Source organism: Miniopterus schreibersii, assembly GCF_964146895.1.
Source record: "Miniopterus schreibersii genome assembly, chromosome: 10".
Classification (NCBI taxonomy): domain Eukaryota; kingdom Metazoa; phylum Chordata; class Mammalia; order Chiroptera; family Miniopteridae; genus Miniopterus; species Miniopterus schreibersii.
The window spans coordinates 42,340,946-42,360,519 of NC_138110.1; the positions used below are offsets into that span (position 1 = coordinate 42,340,946).

General features: G+C 40.5%; 1 protein-coding gene and 1 long non-coding RNA gene across 2 annotated transcripts; one reads left to right on the forward strand and one right to left on the reverse strand.

The window, feature by feature from the left end:
- Positions 1–226: 226 nt before the first annotated feature.
- Positions 227–8,962, reverse strand: LOC308562465. The gene is made up of 3 exons (XR_013999616.1): positions 7,483–8,962; positions 2,029–2,219; positions 227–1,055 (listed from the first exon to the last, which is right to left on the reverse strand). It is a non-coding gene; the product is annotated as an uncharacterized lncRNA (long non-coding RNA).
- Positions 8,963–9,173: 211 nt separating this feature from the next.
- LOC308562466 (myosin regulatory light polypeptide 9) lies at positions 9,174–18,736 on the forward strand. The gene is made up of 4 exons (XM_081148604.1): positions 9,174–9,593; positions 14,684–14,885; positions 15,340–15,501; positions 18,245–18,736. The coding sequence occupies exons 2-4, from the start codon at positions 14,702–14,704 to the stop codon at positions 18,415–18,417; spliced, it is 519 nt and encodes a 172-aa protein (XP_081004730.1). The 5' UTR covers positions 9,174–9,593; positions 14,684–14,701; the 3' UTR covers positions 18,418–18,736.
- The last annotated feature ends 838 nt before the right edge of the window (positions 18,737–19,574 follow it).

Sequence of the window (19,574 nt, forward strand, 5' to 3'; positions counted from 1 at the left end):
GAGCAATCTTGGTTGTAGTTCCATGTTTTTCATCACTTTGAATATTTCTTGCCACCCCCTTCTGGCCTGCAAAGTTTCTGCTGAGAAATCAGCTGACAGTTGTATGGGTGCTCCCTTGTAGGTAACTAATTGCTTTTCTCTTGCTGCTTTTAAGATTCTCTCTTTGTCTTTAACCTTTGGCATTTTAATTATGATGTGTCTTCCTGTGGGCCTTTTTAAGTTCCTCTTGTTTGGGACCCTCTGTGCTTCCTGGATTTGTAAGTCTATTTCTTTCCCCAGGTAGGGGAAGTTTTCTGTTATTTTTTCAAATAGGTTTTCCATTTCTTGCTGTCTTTCTTCTCCTTCTGGCACCCCAATAATATAAATGTTGGGCCTCTTAAAGTTGTCCCAGAGGCTTCTTATACTATCTTCATATTTCTGGATTCTTTTTTCCTTTTGCTCTTCTGGTTGGGTGTTTTTTGTTTCCTCATGTTCCAAATTGCTGATTTGATTCTCAGTGTCCTCTACTCTACTATTGATTCCCTGTAAATTATTCTTCATTTCAGTTTGTGTCGTCTTCATTCCAAATTGGTACTTTATTATGTCATCGATTTTCTCAGTTATTTTCGTAAAACTTACTAATATGGTTGAGCATACTTATAAACAAAATTCTGAACTCTGTATCTGTTAGCTTGCTTGGATCTGTTTCACTTAGTTCCTCTTCTAGAGATTTCCTCTGTTCTTTCCTTTGTGACATGTTTCTTTGCCTCCACATTTTGGCTGCTTCCAGGTGTTTGTTTTTATGTATTATGTGGAGCTGCTATGCCTCCTGGAATTTATAGAGTGGCTTTGTGTAGTAGGTGTTCTGTCGGGTCCAGTGGCTCAGCCTCCCACCTGAGCTGGACCTTCTAGGTGCTCCCCTGTGTGGGCTGTGTGCACTGTCCTGCTATAGTTGAGCCTTGGTTGCTGTTGGCATCACTGGGAGGAATATACCCCCAATAAGCTGGAATTGAGGCCAATCAGCTGTGAGGACCAGCTGCAACTACAGCCTAAGAGCTGCTGGGCTGGAGACAACCCTATGGAGCAGGATTTACTTCAGTCGAGCTTTGGTATTCACCAAGTGCACCCCTTGAGTGTGTCACTCGTGGATGTGGTAGGGTTGTAATCCAGTGTGGTCAAGTCTGACCACCAGGTGCACTGTCTCTGGGGCCTCCCTGGAGGTGCAAAGTCAGCCTCTGCCAGTGCTTTGCCCAGGGCCCCCCAGCATGAGCTACACAGCAAACCATAGTTGGCTGCTACTTGTGCTGGGCTTGGAGGTGTCCAGGAGAGGCCAAGCTATGAGCCAAAGCAGGCTGCCGCTAGTGCCAGGCCTGGGGCCGCTTATCAAGCCGTATGGGGCATGCTGCTGCTTGTTTGAGAGATTTTAGGAAACTCCTAAGCATAAGGCTCAAGAGGCCGCTTGCACAGAAAAGCCACTGGAAATGGCCTGGATGAGCTTGCAGGTGGGGAGGGGCGGGGCCTCCGGGAATCACAGGGCGGGGCCAAAGGTGTGAGTCAGGTGCTGGCGATTCCAATATGGCGCCTTCCTGTCGGCTCTGTGCTGGGAGGGCTCGCCACAGGAGCAATGGCCTCTGCCAGCTCTTCTGCCTGGGAGGAAGCTGCCCCTCCACCTCTCACCCCAATTTCAGGCAGGTTAGTTCCTCCCCGAGTGTCCCAGGTCCTTTCAAGCTGCTGCCCGGCGCTGGACTCAGAGAGAGCGCATCTGAGTGAGTCCGTGTGCGGGCCCTTTAGGAGGAGCTGCTGGGGCTCCTACACCCTCCAGGACCCTCAGCGACAGTCCCTGGTGGTTTCACAGCCCGGAGTTGTGAGGACGCCTCTTCCCGGCCCTGGAGCCCTGGGCTGGGCGCCTGCTATGGGGCTGGGACCTCTCCTCTGGGAAACCTCCACCGCTGAGGTCCCTCCCAGGTTTAAACTGCAGCACCGGGTGTGGGCCCGTGGCCACGTCTCCCGGATTCAGCCCCGATCCACCCGCGTCTCCGCCCTGCCTACCTGTCTCAGTGCTGCTTCAGTTCCCTGATTGTAGGGCTTCTGTTCAGCCAGATTTCAGGAGATTCTGAATGATGGTGGTTCTGTATTTTAGTTGTAATTTTGATGTGGTTGCGGGACGCAGTGGGTGCAGCTGTTGCCTACGCCGCCATCTTGTTTCCTCTCCTCCAAAGAAATATTCTTTACAAATGAAACTTAAAACAAATAAAAACCAAATTCCAACTGAAATCAAGAAAGTATCTTTAAGTTGCTGGGGGTTTTTGTTAACAAAAGCCATGTATCAACAATATGAAAAAAGAAAGACCCATATTTACTTAGTTCAGTTCATAAAGTATTTATTTATTGAAAACCTACTAATGTGTCAGACACTTGTGCTATACCCTAGGGTCCAGAGGTGACTACTCATGTCCTCAAAGTAGCCATCCTGTAGTTGGGCACACAAAAATTACTTAAGAATAACTATGGGCCAATGTGATAGATGAAATGATGAACAAATACAAGAAGGAAGATGTAATTAGTTGTTATGCCCGTACAAAGTAAAACCAAAAGGAATGTTTCTTCTTTAAAAATAGGAATTAAAAGAGCCAATCTATCACACATTGCCCACCTATTTTGCAAAGCACTCTGTTAGGTACAGGGAAGCAAAAATGTCTGATGTGAGTCCTGTGGTCAAGAATTTCCAAATTCTAAGCAATAGTATTTCTCCATTGCTTTCAGCAGAAAGACTTAACTAGGCTATTCAGTGAGCTCTCTTAAGTTGTAAGTTTAGTGTATCCTTCCTACCTCAGAGTTGCCTAATTTTTTAAAAGTATGTATACATATGTAAATATAGTTAGGTATCATTTGAATCTAGTCCTATTGTTCATGGAATGACTTTGAAAAATCATTTTCTCTCTCTGAAGCTCTATTTTCTCATCTATAAAATCAAGGGTTTAACCAGATGATTTCTAAGATGTTTTCTAGTTCTAATAACTGTGCTATCAGTCCAAAAAGTGCCTGTTTTTTTTTCGTGCCTGGCTTATAAATTGATTAATAACATATTATGTGGAGCAATTTATGGGGGAATAAAATAAATCCTCCTTGCTCCAAAAAGTCTGCTTCTACCTGCTAGCTCACATCTGAAATGTTCTCCTCAGAGCATCATTTTATTACTTTAATCCCAATTATACAGAAAATAATCCAGAAAGGTGTTTCAGTGTGTTATCAGCTTTAAGTCTTCCTGTGACTGTCCAGTCTCAGGTGTGTTATGAGTAGAGAGCAGTGGGGAGGGAGGCATCGGAGAGGTAATTACAGAAAAGGTCTAGAGGAGGGGGCTCTAGTATGCTTATCAAATGAACAAGGTCTGAATTAGATTCATATCTAAAATTCGATTTTTACCTGTCTTGCATCAGGACCTGTAGGCTATAAAGGGCCTACATGTGCTCCCATGAACATGTCATTTTTACAAAACTAATAAAGTTTTTATCTTTCTCTTTAAAAGTGAGAATCAGACTAAAGAGCAACAGATTCGAATCCTGAATTTCAATTTATTTTTCATTTCTTTCCAACAATTTTATGGAAGTATAACTTACATACCATAAAATTCATCCATTTTAAGAGTAAAGTTCAATGAGTTTTAGTAAATTTATGCAGTTATGCAACCATAACCAAAATCCAGTTTTAAAACACTTGTTCCCTCATGACAGTTTGCAGTTAATCTGTGGACCCTTCCACAACCTGGGCAACTACTTACCTGCTTTCTGTCTATATATCTTTTCTAAAAATTTCATACAATTAGATTCATAAGATATGCAGTCTTTTGTGTCAGGGTTTTTTTCAATTAGAAAGATGTTTTTGAGATTCATCCATGTTGTTGCACGATTCAGTAACCTGTTTCTTTTTATTTCTATTTATTTCAATAAGTATTTCATTGAAAGATATACCATGTTTTGCTATTCATTCATCAATTAATGGACTTTACATTGTGTCCAATTTGGGGCTATGAATAATACTATCTTGAATTTTTATTTTTTCATTTTTTATTTTTATTTTTTTTAAAAATACATCTTTATTGATTTCAGAGAGAGGAAAGGAGAGGGAGAGACAGATAGAAACATCAATGATGAGAGAGTCATTGATCGAGCCTGCAACCCAGGCATGTGCCCTGACCAGGAATCGAACCCCGATCGCCTGGATCCTAGGTCGACGCTCAGCCACTGAGCCACGGCCAGCCGGGCCTATCTTGAATTTTTAAATCTATTTTTCCTTACTTCGTTAACCAAATTTGGTGTGACATAACAGAAGCATAATACTCTCCCGGTCCCTCCATGCTGTCCCAAAGGGTAAGAGATCCTTCATTTTTATAGCTGCATAGTATTCCATGGTGTAAATGTACCACAACTTTTTAATCCATTCACCTACTGATGGACACTTGGGCTGTTTCCAGATCTTAGCTATTGTAAATTGCACTGCTATGAACATAGGGGTGCATATATTCTTTCTGATTGGTGTTTTGGATTTCTTAGGATATATTCCTAGAAGTGGGATCACTGGGTCAAGTGGCAGTTCCATTTTTAATTTTTTGAGGAAACTCCATGCTATTATTCATAGTGGCTGCACCAGTCTGCATTCCCACCAGCAGTGTACTAGGGTTCCTTTTTCTCCACATCCTTGCCTGTACTTGTTCTTTGTTGATTTATTGATGGTAGCCATTCTGGAAGGTGTGAGGTGGTACCTCCTTGTTTTAATTTGCATCTCTTTAATGATTAGTGACGCTGAGCATTTTTTCATATGTCTCTTGGCCATCTGTATGTCCTCTTTGGAGAAGTGTCTATTTAGGTCCTTTGCCCATTTTTTTATTGGATTGTTTGTCTTCCTTTTGTTGAGCTGTATAAGTACTTTACATATTTTGGAAATTAACCCTTTATCAGATGTATCATTGGCACATAGTGCCCATCAGTAGATGAGTGGATAAAAAAAGCTGTGGTATACATTTACACCATGGAATACTATGCAGTTCTAAAAAAGAAGGATCTCTTACCCTTTGGGACAGCATGGAGGGACCTGGAGAGTATTATGCTAAGCAAAATAAGCCAGTCAGAGAACAAGTACCAAATGATCTCACTCATATGTGGAATCTAATGAACAAAATAAACTGACAAACAAAATAGATCCAGAGACATGGAAGCATGCAACAGGCTGAAGATTCTCAAAGGGAAGGGGGAGGAGGGAGAGGCCAACCAAAGAACTTATATGTATATATGCATAACCCATGGACACAGACAATAGTGGGGTGAAGGCCTGAGGAGGGTATGGGAGTAGGGAGGAGGGGGGTCAATGCAGAAAAAAAGGGGGGCATCTGTAATACTTTCAACAATAGAGAAAAAATTTAAAAAGTATTGATATCTAACAATTACATAGTACTTCCTATTTGCCAATATGACCATTCCTCTGGAAATGAGGATAACCCTAAAGTAATATTTTTAGGATGACAAGGTTTTAGAGGTAAGATTAGGAGATCCATTTTAGAGTATAAAGGATGAGATGCCTAGTAGACCTCATGGAAATGTCAAATGAATATTTAGATAAATGTGTCTGGAGTATAAGGCAGAAGTCTTGGTCAGAGGTATATACTTGGGAGCAATCACTGTTTAAGTAGTGTTTAAAGCCACACAGGTCAGTAAGATAAGCTAGGGAAGGAGTGTTGACAGGAAGGAGAGCCAAGCACTGAGTCCTCAGCCTCTCTAAGGGGCTGGGAAATTACGAAGAAGTGGCAAAGGAGAATGAAGAGTAGCCGTAAGGAAGGAGGAAAACCAGGAGAGTGCAGTGCCCTGGAAAGAAGAAAGTGTTTCAAAGGTGAGGAAGTGATTACCTCATCAAACCTGCTTAAGGAATGAGAATTGGCCATAATGACATGGAGGACATTGGTGTCCTTGATAGCCCACATTTTGTGGACTGGTTGAGAAAAAAAAGCCTTATTATAAAGAGCTTAAGAGAGAATTGGAACCAGTGAGTATGGGTGACTCTCTTGAGGAGTCTTTCTAAGAGGAATAAAGGAATAGGACAATAGCTGAAGGAAAGTGCATTAGGAAGAGGGTTTTTTGGTTGTTTTTGTCTATATGGTTTTCTATTGCTGCTAAAACAATTACCACAAATTTAGTGGCTTAAAAACAATACAACTTAATTACCTTATGTTTTGGTAGGTTAGAAGCCCAACCTGGGTCTCACTGGGCAAAAAATCAAGGTGTCACCAAGACTGTGGTCCTTTCTAGAGGCTCTAGAAGAGAATCAGTTTTCTTGCCTTTTCCAGCTTCTAGAGGTCACCCACATTCCTTGGCTCATGTCCCCCTTCCTCCATCTTTAAAGTCAGCAACACTGCATCATTCTGACCATTATTCCACATTTATACCTCCCTCTGTCTTCTACTTTTAAGGCCCCCTATTATTTCATTGGGATAACACAGGATGACCTTTTGTGTTTTAAGATCAGCTCATTAGCAACTTAATTCTCTTTTGCCACATGACCAAACATTCATATGTCTAGAGATTTGGATGTAGACATCTCTGGGGAGTCATGATTCTACCTGCCATATATGGGATGTATTACAGCACACTCGTTGATGGTAATAATTGGAGGGAGGTGAGAAAAAGAGCGAGAGAGGGAGGGAGAGAGAGAGAGAAAACTTGATGCAGGAGAGGACAGAATCATTGGAGTGACATGAGAGCAAATGGAGGACTGGCTTTCCATAGGAGCAAGAAGAGAAGGGTGAAGATAACATATGGGGACAGATGCTGTGCTGGCTGGTGGGTAGATGTCGTGGTGGGAGCTTGTGGAGTCATTTTCTTCTCAGTAACTTAGAAACAAGGTCATAGACTGAGAGCAAGAATGGGAGGTGTTGGAAGTGTAAGAAGACAGGAATTATAAAACTGACATCTCAGAGAACAGGAGCATGAAATGCCATAACTAGAGAAATGTCATGAGCTTCAAGGGCTCACTAATATAACGTGTGACCATTCGGCCTGTTTCCTCCAGTAGAGTAGACAAAGCACTGGTATATTAATTAGTCAGGGTAGGCTAACTGCCGTACAAAATCCAAAGTTCAGTACCGTAACGCAACCAAAGATGATTTCTCACTAAAAAATTAACATGGATTGTCTCACTTAATCTTAACAATGGTTGAATATAGTGGGTAACATTAGTACGCCCTTTTTCAGTTGAGAAAATTAAACAATTTGTTGAAGTGAGACTAAACCATAATTTTTGTTTTAGGTATTAATTCTATTCAGGGGTATTTAAAAATAATATTTGCCTCCTGATCACCTTCAGACAATCGAACATGCTTCTCCTTTGGCCTGGAATCTCTCCTCTCTTTCCCCACTGACTTCTAGAATCAGCTCTGCAATAGTCCTCTGAGGGACACCTCTCACAAGTCTCCAGACAGGTTTAGTTCCTCCTATGTGCTCCTCCTATAGGCCTTACCTAATTGTACCGTAATGATCTGTTCCACAATTATTCCGTCAGCCTCTGTGCCTTTTCGATCCTTTCTATCCCCTCTCTCTCCATCCAAGAGGTAGCAATGATGTTCTAGTTCAAAAGGCATAAAGCACAGCACCCACCGCAGTGCTTGGCAATACAGTCACTGTTTACCTGTTCATTGAATGGAAGAAAGAAGTCAAACAAGGCAATTCTGTGACACTGCAGAAGGGAAAAAAAGTTTCTGTTCCCATTTGGAGCTGAGGGGGAACTAAACTATTCCATTATTATGGGTTAAAGTTTTCTTTCTGAAGGGCAGTTGTGGAAGGCGTGGGCTCTCTGTGGTGGCAGGCCACCACTCAGTGGAGGTGTGTGAGCACTGCAGGGTGCTCCAACTGCAGGGTGCTCTCACTGCTGTCCAAGCCAAACTCCAGGAACAAACTGTAGTCTCCCACCACTCGGCCATCTGGAGTCTGAGTTGTCACTGCCTAAGCCTTAGGTCTTAAGCCATTTAGCTCTGTGCTCCCACCTTTTGTGAAGAGTCACTCAGAAGGCGTTAAATTGATGACTTTCTTGGACCTGCCCTAGGCCTAGAAGATTCTGATTCCGTGGGTTGAATAATTTGTACTTTTAACTAGTACTTCAAGTGATTCTTACTATCAAGCCAGTTTAGAAAATTAATCATCTTTGTTTCAGTCATGCTATGGAATTGGGGCAATTATTTATTTTTCATTGACTTTAAGTATATTGGGTAACAGACGAAATGCTCCTGAGGTCCTTGAAAGTGTAGCTTAATATTTACAGGTTATTATTCTGCAGCTTTTACCTTTCTTTTCAGCAGGATGATTCAAGTGAGAGCAGCTTTTGAGGAGAGGACCAGGGGCAAACCCTAACTTCACAAATGTTCTAGCACAGGAGCCAAACCAGGCACTGAAACTTAGTGCTGGTATGATGGCCGCAGAACCACCGAATCCCGCTGGCTTCTTCCCTGGACGAGGCCAGAGGTCGGAGGTGACCGGCACCGCAGTCGTCCTCACCAGGCTTCGGACGGAAAAAGAATCAGTGAACGCCTTCTCTTTTCCCTTAACAAGACGCATTATTAGAAGCTGTCCTAGGCAAGGAGAGTTGATTAAAAATAGGCCCGACTTTTTACTCCTATTTTCAACAAGCCCCAAATCTGCACCACAGTGAGAGGTGGGGGCGAGACTTCGTAAGCTCCTGTGGCCGGTCGCCCGTGTCCCCGGGCAGATCCAGTTCGGCTCTCCTTGTTAATCGGGGTCGAGGGGATCTCTTCCGGCAGGAAAAATAACAGCATAAGTTTCTGAGGAAGAAGAAAGTCTCAGCCACTTTGTGACCTTATGAAATCCGTCTGAGCCAAAGAGATAGTGGCCGCTTGGCTGAGGGCCCTCGGCACTTCACAAAACTTGCTCTCGTGTGGAGGGTGGGCCTCTTCATGCAGTAACAGGGAACATAGAGATCAACTCGCTCCTACACACGCTTCCGCCGGGCTCCGCGCGCAGCCGCGAGACCCTCGGGCGGAGCCCCAGTCTCTGAGGAGAAGCGGAGGCGCAGCCGCAGGCGCGCCCAGCCGCAGGCCGAGGGCTCAGGGGCGGGGCGAAGGCCAGTCACGTGGGCAGCGCGGCCCTCTCGCCGATTTCCCTTACAAGGACTTGGACTGACGAGCCCCGCCCCTGGTCGTTCCCCGGTGCTTGCGAAGGAGCAAACCCACAGGACAGACTCAACCATCTGCTCAAGGGAAGGGGGGAACGAAGAAATACATATGAGAGTGGGTACAAAAAACACAAAAGCTCAGGCATCAGACCCAACGAATCACTACATATTAGTGTGTGTTCTAAGTAGCCACTTTATATTTCTTCTTGTGCCCTCGGTCAAAATTGCGCCCTTTGAGCACAGTGGCAACTGCGCCCCCGGTCGCCTTTCCATTAGTCAGGCCCACTCTGTTGGGGGAGAATGGTGACTAGCCTCTTTTCCGGTTTCCTAAAGGGAGGCCGGAAGTGTGGTACTTTAGCCGCTTTGGGTGTAGGAGGGTAGTGATAGCGACTCCCAGAGCAGCGAGGAGGGTCACTGAAGCGCTCGGATTCTCGCAACAGCGCAGGGTGAGTGGTGCTCGCGGTCCCGCGCGTGGGGCCCACCCCGCTGGCCAGTCTCCGCGGGGCGGCTGGGAGGGCAGCGGCGCACCCGGGCGTGTGCACTGGCCGGTTCCCAGGTTTCGAGCCGGAGGGCCAGCTCCGGGATCCAAGGCCGCGGCCGAAGCGGCCCAAACTCGAACTCAGCTCCTTTACCTACCCTGGAGTTCGGGAAATGCGGCTAAGCTCGCTGGCGCCGCGAACTTGGACGGTAGCCCGGCCCGCGAAACCCGAGCCTCCCGGCTCTTGACTCCCGGACTATGTTTAGTTTCTAACGTAAACTTGCCCGATCCAAGAGAATTTGCGCAAAAACTAGCCGGGTGCCCTCGCCCCGCCCCACTCCTGCAGCTGTTGTCGCAGCTGTGGAGCTACGTTTAGTAGGAAGAGTTAACTCAAATTAGCTTCCTCAGCTCACTTCTCTGATTAAAACTTTTTTTTTAAAGAGTATTTGGACAAGGGGTTTGGGGATTTATTTTGCGGCCTGAGGAAAAACTCCAAAATATAACACTGTGTTCCTTTTGGGTGGAGACTTTGGACTAAGTCACTTTGCCAGTGTTAACTTCTAAAGTAATTGAGCATATGAAAACATATTATCAGTTCTTTACAAAGCTTTGAGACCGAAATACGCGTTCAATTGAGATTTTTAACTTAAGTGCAAAATTTTATATCTAAAGGTGAAGAAAGTGAGTGTTTCTTAAAATTGTTACTATTTGTTTCATGTTCTGGAAAGCTTTTTTCCCTCCATATGTGAGGCTTTACTGGCAAGTGCACCCTGACAACTTATTGCCTTTGTTAAGTGCTCAGAACTTTTTGGGTGTGGCAGTCTAAAGAAAACTAACCTTGCCGTCAACCGGAAGTCTGCACAGGGATTGCGAGCTTGGTTTGGTCAGAACGGAAGCACCAGCCTGAAAATGTACTTTGAAAAAACTGGTTGGCACCAAGAAATTATATATACTTAGCTTGAAAAAAAGTGCGCTGATTAAATGATTTGGTCTGGATTTTGGAAGTTGATCAAATACTAGGAAGTGTTTTCTAAGATGGGAGTTTTTCCTTAAAGAATGTATCATATCTCCCACAATACTGTCAAGTTGAGTGGTAGTTCTGTAGAAAAAGTCTCCAGATAATTTTACACTTATTACCACTTAAAAAGTGTTGGACTCTAGGACTGTACCTAGAGTAACCTAATGTAATGTTAGTATGGATTAATCTCATTTTATAATTGAAACCATAGTATCTAGAGATTCTGAAAAATCTTCTGGTTACCCTTGTGTGGGGAAATCCTCTTTGAGGACTTTTATTTATCACTTCTCCTACCACTTAATCTAGTCTAACATCTTCCTTAACAGGTATTTCTCCTTTTGTCCTAACCCTAAATGATTTTCTATTTAATCAAGCAAAAATATATAAAACCACAAAGTGATTGTCACCAACACTCCACTCCCTAGGTTTAAAACAAGATTATATTCCCTTAGATCTGTAAGTTGAATCTCCTTGACCTCTGTTGACTTTAATTCACTTGCTCATGCTTCAGAAATCTTTATGTATTTCATAGAAGCCTGCTCTTCAAGTCACCCTGTTTTTAAGTTTCTTACAACACATATCCCTTCATACCAAAGAACTTGCATTAAATGTTTGAAAAGTAGACTCTAGACTTTAGAATGAGTGAGGAGCCTCATAATTTGGAAATCTCAGGTGCCTACAGTATGGCAATCCTCCCATCCTAAAGAAAGAGTACTTACATTGCTGTAAGAAATATTTTCATTTTACCCCAGATTTCTAAATTTCTATGAGAGCTGTGCATTTGCTGAGGTCTTGTTACATGAAGACAGTTACAGTCTTAATTGTTTGGGGAAAGTAAAAACGGACAGAAAACTAGAGTCATAGCAAGGAGTATAATGACAATATCATAAGAAATTTGCTCCTTGGGATATAGCACTGTTCCTGATTTGACTCCCTCTTCACCAGTGCTTATTCCACCCCATACTCTTAGTTTGGTAGGAAAAAATAAACTGCACTTTCCTTGTTTTGGAACAATTGACTGAAGCTAAACTCCCTATCCCTGAAATGCTCCAGGTTTCTTTCTGGTGGGAGACAAATGCATAGAACAGACTACAACCTCCTTGAAAAGGTAGTAACTTGCCCAATGTTAACACTACCAATTTTTGGTAGAATTAAGACTAACATCTGAATCTCTTTAATTTTAACGATGTCTTGTATCTTCTAAGTAGAACAAGGTTTTTCAGGGTCTTTTTAATCTCCCCCTCTGAATCTTTTAGAAACAAAGATCTTTTCTGAACTCACAGTATTTGATAATCATGTACCACCTTTGAGTTATTTTTCATTATTGTCACACATTGTTTTAACTTGAGAGTCATACTTCTGGAATGAAAACTATGTGTGACTCATTTCATAAGTTGCACCAATCATCTTATTTCTTTATAGTTGCCTCCCCAACAATATGTTAGGCTCTTTGAAGATAGGACACTTGCCTTATATTTCTTAATAGTTTAATAGTCTCAACACTGGTGCCATTTGATGCACATTACTTTCATTAACTGATCATATTAAAGGTTGATGATTAAGTATTGAATGAGCTAAAGAAAAGTTCTCTGTAAGACCTGGTGCTGACCCAAAAAACTTTATAATTTTAAAAACTATAATTCATTTACAGATTTAAAGAATGCATGGTTAAAAGACAGACTAATAGGAAATACATCAGTATTCAACATATAAATTACTTTATAACCCAAACTAAGCATTTTTAAAAGGTATCTAGAGCCCCACCCCCCAAATGTAGTAATATGAGGTTTTGTAGATTAAAAAAGCAGTTGGCTCTTGTTGGTGTGGCTCATCGGCCTGTGCACCAAAGGGTTGAGGGTTTGATTCCCAGGCAAGGGCAGTACCTGGGTTGCAGGTTTGATCCCTGGCCCCAGTTGGGAGGCAGCCAATCAATGTGTGTGTCTCTCTCCCCTTTCCCTCCCACATTCTCTCAAAATCAATGGAAAAAATAACCTTAAGTGGGGCTTAAATAAATAAATAATCATTGTCAGCCATTTCACTTGTAATTCTCATCAGTTTCTTTGGTGTTTAAATAACTGACATTCCTGCATCATTAGAGGAAGACAATGTTGTCAAACAAAACAGACTATTTTTAAACATGTGCTTCGGTTTGCAATGACATGGCATGCCTAAAATAATAAAGAGATTTGCACTGGTAAATATGTGCCACTCATCAGGTTTCAGCCACTTACCCTAAGTCCTTCAGTACATTTAAGAGATGAGGGAATAATATACTCCATACTCCTTGTAGTATTTAAAACTACATTTAGAGTAGAGGGGGGAAATTACAGGTCTATGTAGTTGAGGTAATAATGGGATTTACTACCCGTGAAAGGTGTTACAGCATGAAAATAATGCTTTTGTGAATGGTTTCGATAAATTATGAAAAGCAGCCTCCTAAAGGGTGATTATAGGAAATTGGGGAGGAATATATATAATAACTTCTGTCTCATGAAAGGTATATCTTACCAACAGCACATTCCAGTGTATCGCCACGGGCTTCTATATTGGATGAACTGGAACTTGTGACTCTTGTTTGTGGGATTTCCTACTAAAACCTAAGAACAGATCTAGCTGTGGGGAGGAGGGAAGTCGAAACTAAGGCAGAGCTTTTCTAGTTATTTACATGATTGAATTTAGTTGGATGATGTGGTATAATCAAGGAAAGACTGTAAGAAATAACTTTAAACTCACACAAAGCATTGTTTTCTAAGGTCACTTGGCAGTGCTGAGGTCTAGGTAGTGCTTCATTCTTCGCAACCCACAGACTTATTTTTAGACCAAGGGCACAGTGTTTTGCTACATCATAGCTAAATGTTGTTTTCAGAACGTAAGCTTTAAAATTGTTATCCTGGTCAGAGAATGAAATCAGTGCTGCCTATTTTAGACCTGCTTGGAGGAATATAACTCAATACAGTGTCTTAGTCTTGCTCATTAGACGTTTTGCAGACTACTATCACCACCTCAGCTTTGAAGGATGGTACGGTAAAATTTTATCTGATGACGGTGGGATTTTTAACTCCAACTAAAATTTCATAGTTTTTTAAAGATTCAGCCTTTTCATTTTAGGTATTAGACATTCTTCTTACTTTTAACTTAAATTGTATAGGGATAAATTTAGATTATTAGAGAGCAAAGATAGTTTCTTACCTCTATAAATGTTTTCCAAGCTTTTTAAAAAAATTAGCTTTAAAAACTATTGTACTCTGATTTTTGTATAGAGGACTTAGTCACTTCAAGTGATTGAGTTTGACTCTGTGCAAGAAATTGATTTGCGTAGAGTGGAAATACCAGTAAAACTTAATTATAAATTAATTAAGAGTTTTATATACTTTTCAGTTAGCCTTTCAACAAATATCTTTCTGTGATTTCAGAAGTGAGGGTACAGTAAGAAATGCTAGTTAGAAGTGGAAGAATGATATTTGCAATAAAGATTAGGAGATAAAGACCTGTTAGGCCTCCTTCCTACTTTCTGTCCACTTTAGAATAGAACAGCTAGTTTAGGGCTGTAGAAGGATAGACCTGTTGAAGATGAATTAGTATTCCTCAGTACTTCCACATCACTGAAGTGCAGAATTGGAACTGTTTCCCCAGGATACCTACGTTCTTTTGTTTCTTGTTTCTATATTGCTACTAAACCAGTAGATTTGGTTATCTGTCCTTATTAGGCTATACAGCAGTACAGGGGACATGCAATCTTGTTGATACGCCTGGGCTTTGAATTAATGTTGGTTACAGTTTGAAATTTAAAGTTAGTGATGGACTGTTGATTAAATGTCACAACTATGAAGGATGAGTGAACTCAAAGCATGATTCTGGTTTTTCTCCTTGTAGTTTGGTTCTATGAATAATGGTATCAATTAGTTGAGGTTTTTGCCAAGTGATATGATCCTGCTGAATAATTTTTAGACACATTTCTAAGTAGCTTGAACATATCAGAAAGGTTGATTCAGTTTACCTTTTGTTATTCTTTGTCTTCTTATATTTCCCTTCCTAATTAGGATCTAACCACCACCACCATGTCGAGCAAAAGGGCAAAGACCAAGACCACCAAGAAGCGCCCCCAGCGCGCAACATCCAATGTGTTTGCCATGTTTGACCAGTCACAGATTCAGGAGTTTAAAGAGGCCTTCAACATGATTGATCAGAATAGAGATGGTTTCATTGACAAGGAAGATTTACATGATATGCTTGCCTCCTTGGGTAATGATCAGTTTTAATATTAATATATTAGATGGAATTTTTGTAATGCCTTTTATGTTTATTTCTTAAGTCTTAAAGCTCTGTGAAGCCAGTGTAATGGTGCTATAGATGACTAAGATTCAAAGTCTAGAGCAGTGTCTCCCAAAGTGTGGTCCATGGACCACCTGCAGATTTCCGGCCAAATCTCATGATTAGGCTAGGGGCCAGCTGTTTGTGTGTGTTGCAAGGACTGGTCAGTATTATTACTTATGACATCCCAGTGGAATAGCATACAGTCTCCCTTCTTAATACAGGTCCTATTCATTGAGAAGACTTTTTTCTTAATAGTTTTGCTATCGTGAATGTAAATGGCAAGCTGTATAAATGATAATCTTTCTTGTCAAAATATTTACTGTGATGAATTATTGATTCATTTTGTGATGTAATCAAAATAATGACCCTCTTTTTTGTTCAGGGAAAAATCCAACCGATGAGTATCTAGATGCCATGATGAATGAGGCGCCAGGTCCCATAAATTTCACCATGTTCCTCACGATGTTTGGTGAGAAGTTAAATGGCACAGACCCAGAAGATGTCATCAGAAATGCTTTTGCTTGCTTTGATGAAGAAGCAACTGGTAATTACCATGATTTAATTTTCAGTTATGGTAACTAAAATACATAATAACTTGAAATATGATGACACAATACCCTCAGGTTTATACTATACCTGTTTGTTCATTGTTTTAGACACTATGTCATCACTCACTTTACTGCCTCTGCCCTTAAATATTTGACTTACAGTTTAATAGGTGTATTTGAAAGTTATTTAGGAAACTTATACTCCACAAGGGTTAGGCTCTCAGTAAATATGTGTTGAATGAATAACTTTTAACAGTGCAATCTTGGGTAAAGTGTAAATTGCTATAGGCCATGACACCAGTATAGTCCTATGTTTGTTTACCAGGTACCTTTCAGTTCTGAGATTGTTTAAATCTGGTATCAGATGCTCTGGTTTCATTTTCCTATTCTGCATAATGTGTGATTTGGGGCAAGTTATTTAACTATCTAAATCTCTGTTGTTTGTAAAATGGGCAATAATATTATTTGCCTCATAGGGTTGTGAGAATTAAATGAGGAAATGAGATAATAGCATACTGCCTGGCATACAGTTAACTCTCAGAAAACCCCAAAAAGTTAACTACAGAAATGCCTGATCCTTTGACAGAAGTGTATATAAGAGAAAAGATAAGCAGGCAACTTACATGGCAAGATTTTTGAGAAGGCAGGCACACCCTTTGATTATGCATTACTTGGAGTAGTTTAAACAGGCCAAGGATAGTCTGGTAATGGAAGCATACTCTCCCCAGTTTGGCTTTCAAGGCTCCCCATATGGCCTCTTTTGGCCTATTCAAGTATACTACCTTCGACTCTGTCATCTTTCTAACCTCTTTCCAAGCTCATCTAGGCATTGTTGTCCAAACTTACCTCCACTATTTCTGCCTCTATGCCTCCTCCTCATACCACCATCTCCCTCCTCTTCAACTCAAAAGTCTTAATTTTTTTTTCTGGTAAGGCTGGGGAAAAGGCAGGCAGAGGAGACTTATTTTTTTTTCTCCTAAAGACACTTGTGTGTTGATTGGATTTTTCTTTTCTTTTTTTATTGTGAGCAGGTGTTTGTTTTTTTAATGGAAGGTAATGAAACCATAAAAGAGTAAAATGTCTTACCCATTCTTCAGACTCCTTTCAATTGTCATATTCTTTATAGAGCCTAGTCTGCAGTTTCATACTATTTTCTCCTGCCCCTAGGAAAACTCCCTTCTTTCCACTTCCAAATAATTTTATTTATCTCTCTTCTGGCACATACTGTGTCTGACCTTCTATTTTAGTTGTGTACTTATTCCCAATCATCACAGTCTTTCCCGGCTTCCAGGGTAATGGCTGTGTGTCTTCAATGGTATTATATTCCCATCTTTGTAACCCTTTCTACCATCTACCACGGTCCATTGCACATAGTCGATGATTAGTTTATGTGATAGTTGAGTGACTTGGCTGTGGATGATGATTTTTATAAGCTGAAAGTCTAAGTTTTTTTTTTATCCTCAACCAAGAATATCTTTATTGATTTTTTTTTTTTTAAGAGAGAGAAGAAGGTTGGGGGGAGAGAGAAACATTGATGTCGGAGAGAAACGTCGATCCATTGCCTCCAGTAGGTGCCCTGACTGGGGATCAAACCCACAACCTTTCGGTGTACAGGACAATGCTCCAACCAACAGCCACCTGGCCAGGGCCTTTTTTTTTTTTTTTTTCTTTCAATCTACGGTTGAATTAGGAAAAAACCCATAAATCTAGAGTTTCTTATGTGACATGACCTTATACTTTAATTTTATAGGAAATATATTATCAATGTTTTAGCTTAACTCTACAGGCAAAGAAGTTGTTTCTCTTTTTTTTTTATCATGAAATTCAAAATCTCTGCTTAAACGATCATTTATCACCTTTGGTTTAGAGCATTAGTGTTCTCAGTCATGATTGCACATTTTAATTACGCAGGAAGCCTTTTAAAAATATCAATGCCAGACCTGGCCTGTGTGGCTCAGTTGGTTGGAGCATTGTCCCATACACCAAAAGGTGGTGGGTTCGATTTCTGGTCAGGGCACATACCCAGGTTGTAGGTTCAATCCCTGGTTGGGACGTGTATGGGAGGCAACTGGTTGATGTTTCTCTCTCACAATGATGTTTCTCTCTCTCTCCCTTCCTCCTTCCCTTTCTCTAAAGTCAATTTTAAAAAAATAAAAATATCAATGCCAGGTAATAAATCAAGGGTGGCATCTGGACTTCTGGCCATATTTGTTATTAAATCTAAATTAGATTTTTAATTTAAAAAAAATTTAAATCTCATTTTACATATTAAAAAGCAAAGTCAGAGGTAAAGTGAAATATCTGAAATAATATAGCTTGTTAAAACTGGACCCCAAGACTCCAGCATTCTTTCCACTGGAGCACTTTATTGATGTTTATAATGTATTGATTTTAGTGTTATTTGCTTCTGGAATAAGTATGACTATTCATGCTACTTTAAGGAAATATGAGGCTTAGATACGTTAATCATACTTTATTGCTTTTGTTTAGGCATAGGTTTAGCCCCTATTATCAAGAGTGGAGGAAGATTGATAGGGCAGAGCAGGTTAATGCCACTAAGCAATTAGGCATTTTCTGGGCAACTGCTGAGGCTGACTTAAGTGTGTGTAGACTGCATATTTCATGTATTTGCATATTTATAGTTCTTAACATACAGAGCATGCATAGTCAAGTGTAGATGTTCTTGTAATTAATCCTCAGAGTAGTGTGTATTCTGAACCCCAGTTCTTTATTTTTTAGGCACAATTCAGGAAGATTACCTGAGAGAGCTGCTGACAACAATGGGAGATCGGTTTACAGATGAGGAAGTAGATGAGCTGTACAGAGAAGCACCTATTGACAAAAAGGGAAATTTCAATTACATTGAGTTCACTCGCATCCTTAAACACGGAGCAAAAGACAAAGATGACTGAAAAGAACTCCAAATTCCAGCCAAATGTTCCTTGTCACCATTTTGGGTATTTCTGAGACTTTCTCTTAGAGCCTATAGCATGCCCTAGCTTTACAGCTTTTGACTTTTTTGTGGTATTTATTCTCAGCCATTTTGGGCTCATGCATCTCTATAATCAGACTGGAAATGAGACTTTTTGTCATTTTCAGAATAGAAAATAGGGTGATTTAACTTACCAGCCCCCATAACTTGCAATCTCCACAGAGTCAATATATTTTTTCAGAGAAAGTTATTCACTCATTTTTTTCTGAACCATAATTAAACTTTATGATCAAAACTTACTTGTTTAAAACTTCTTTATTTATCAAAATTGACTTTTATGAGGTAAAACCTAGAAAAGTGTGTGGTTGTTAGACTTTTTCCTTACTCCTGCCAGTTTTCCTAACAATCCTATCTCCTCTACTATTCATCCTTCCCCTCCCGAAGAAATACAGTTTAACTGCCTTAATTGTGTTGCCTGCACTTTGTCTTCCAATTTTAAAAATAACTTCCTATAGAATTTGTGTATATATATGATAGCTTTGGTAGCTTTAAGTCCTTAAGTTTAACATACCTGCCAACATCCCTAAGCTTTTGTACATTACTTCATGTCATTTAAAATTAGACCAAGCCCCACTGAGTTTAATTTTAATTTGTCCTCATTTAAAAACTATTTTAGACCCAAAGGTTCTGTGGAATGCTTCTACCAAAAGAGATTTTTTGTATTGTATTTCAAAGTGTTAGAAATACAGTACAGTATTTTTTATTATATAAAGCTTTTCTTTAATACAGTAACCCCTATTAAATAGAGGTTATTGTTTGTTTATGCAGAGATTCACCATGAGTTCATGTATGAATTTTGGACATTTCTGACCTGCCCACAAACAAAACAGCTGAAGCTAAGTGCCTGGGAAAGTGAGATCATTATTTCAATCCTCAAAATAACTTCTGCTATTTCCAGAAGTGCAAGGTCTGTTTCCGAGTTAATCAGGAAGTGGCTGACAGTTTCATTTGCTTTGTGCTTCAAAAAGCTGAAAGATGAGTTTAAAAGTTGAAACATTGGGGGGGGGTTTGGTTGAAAAAAATTGACAATTACTTTAATAAACAACTGGGAAAAAGATCACTTCTGCTTTCTAGTGA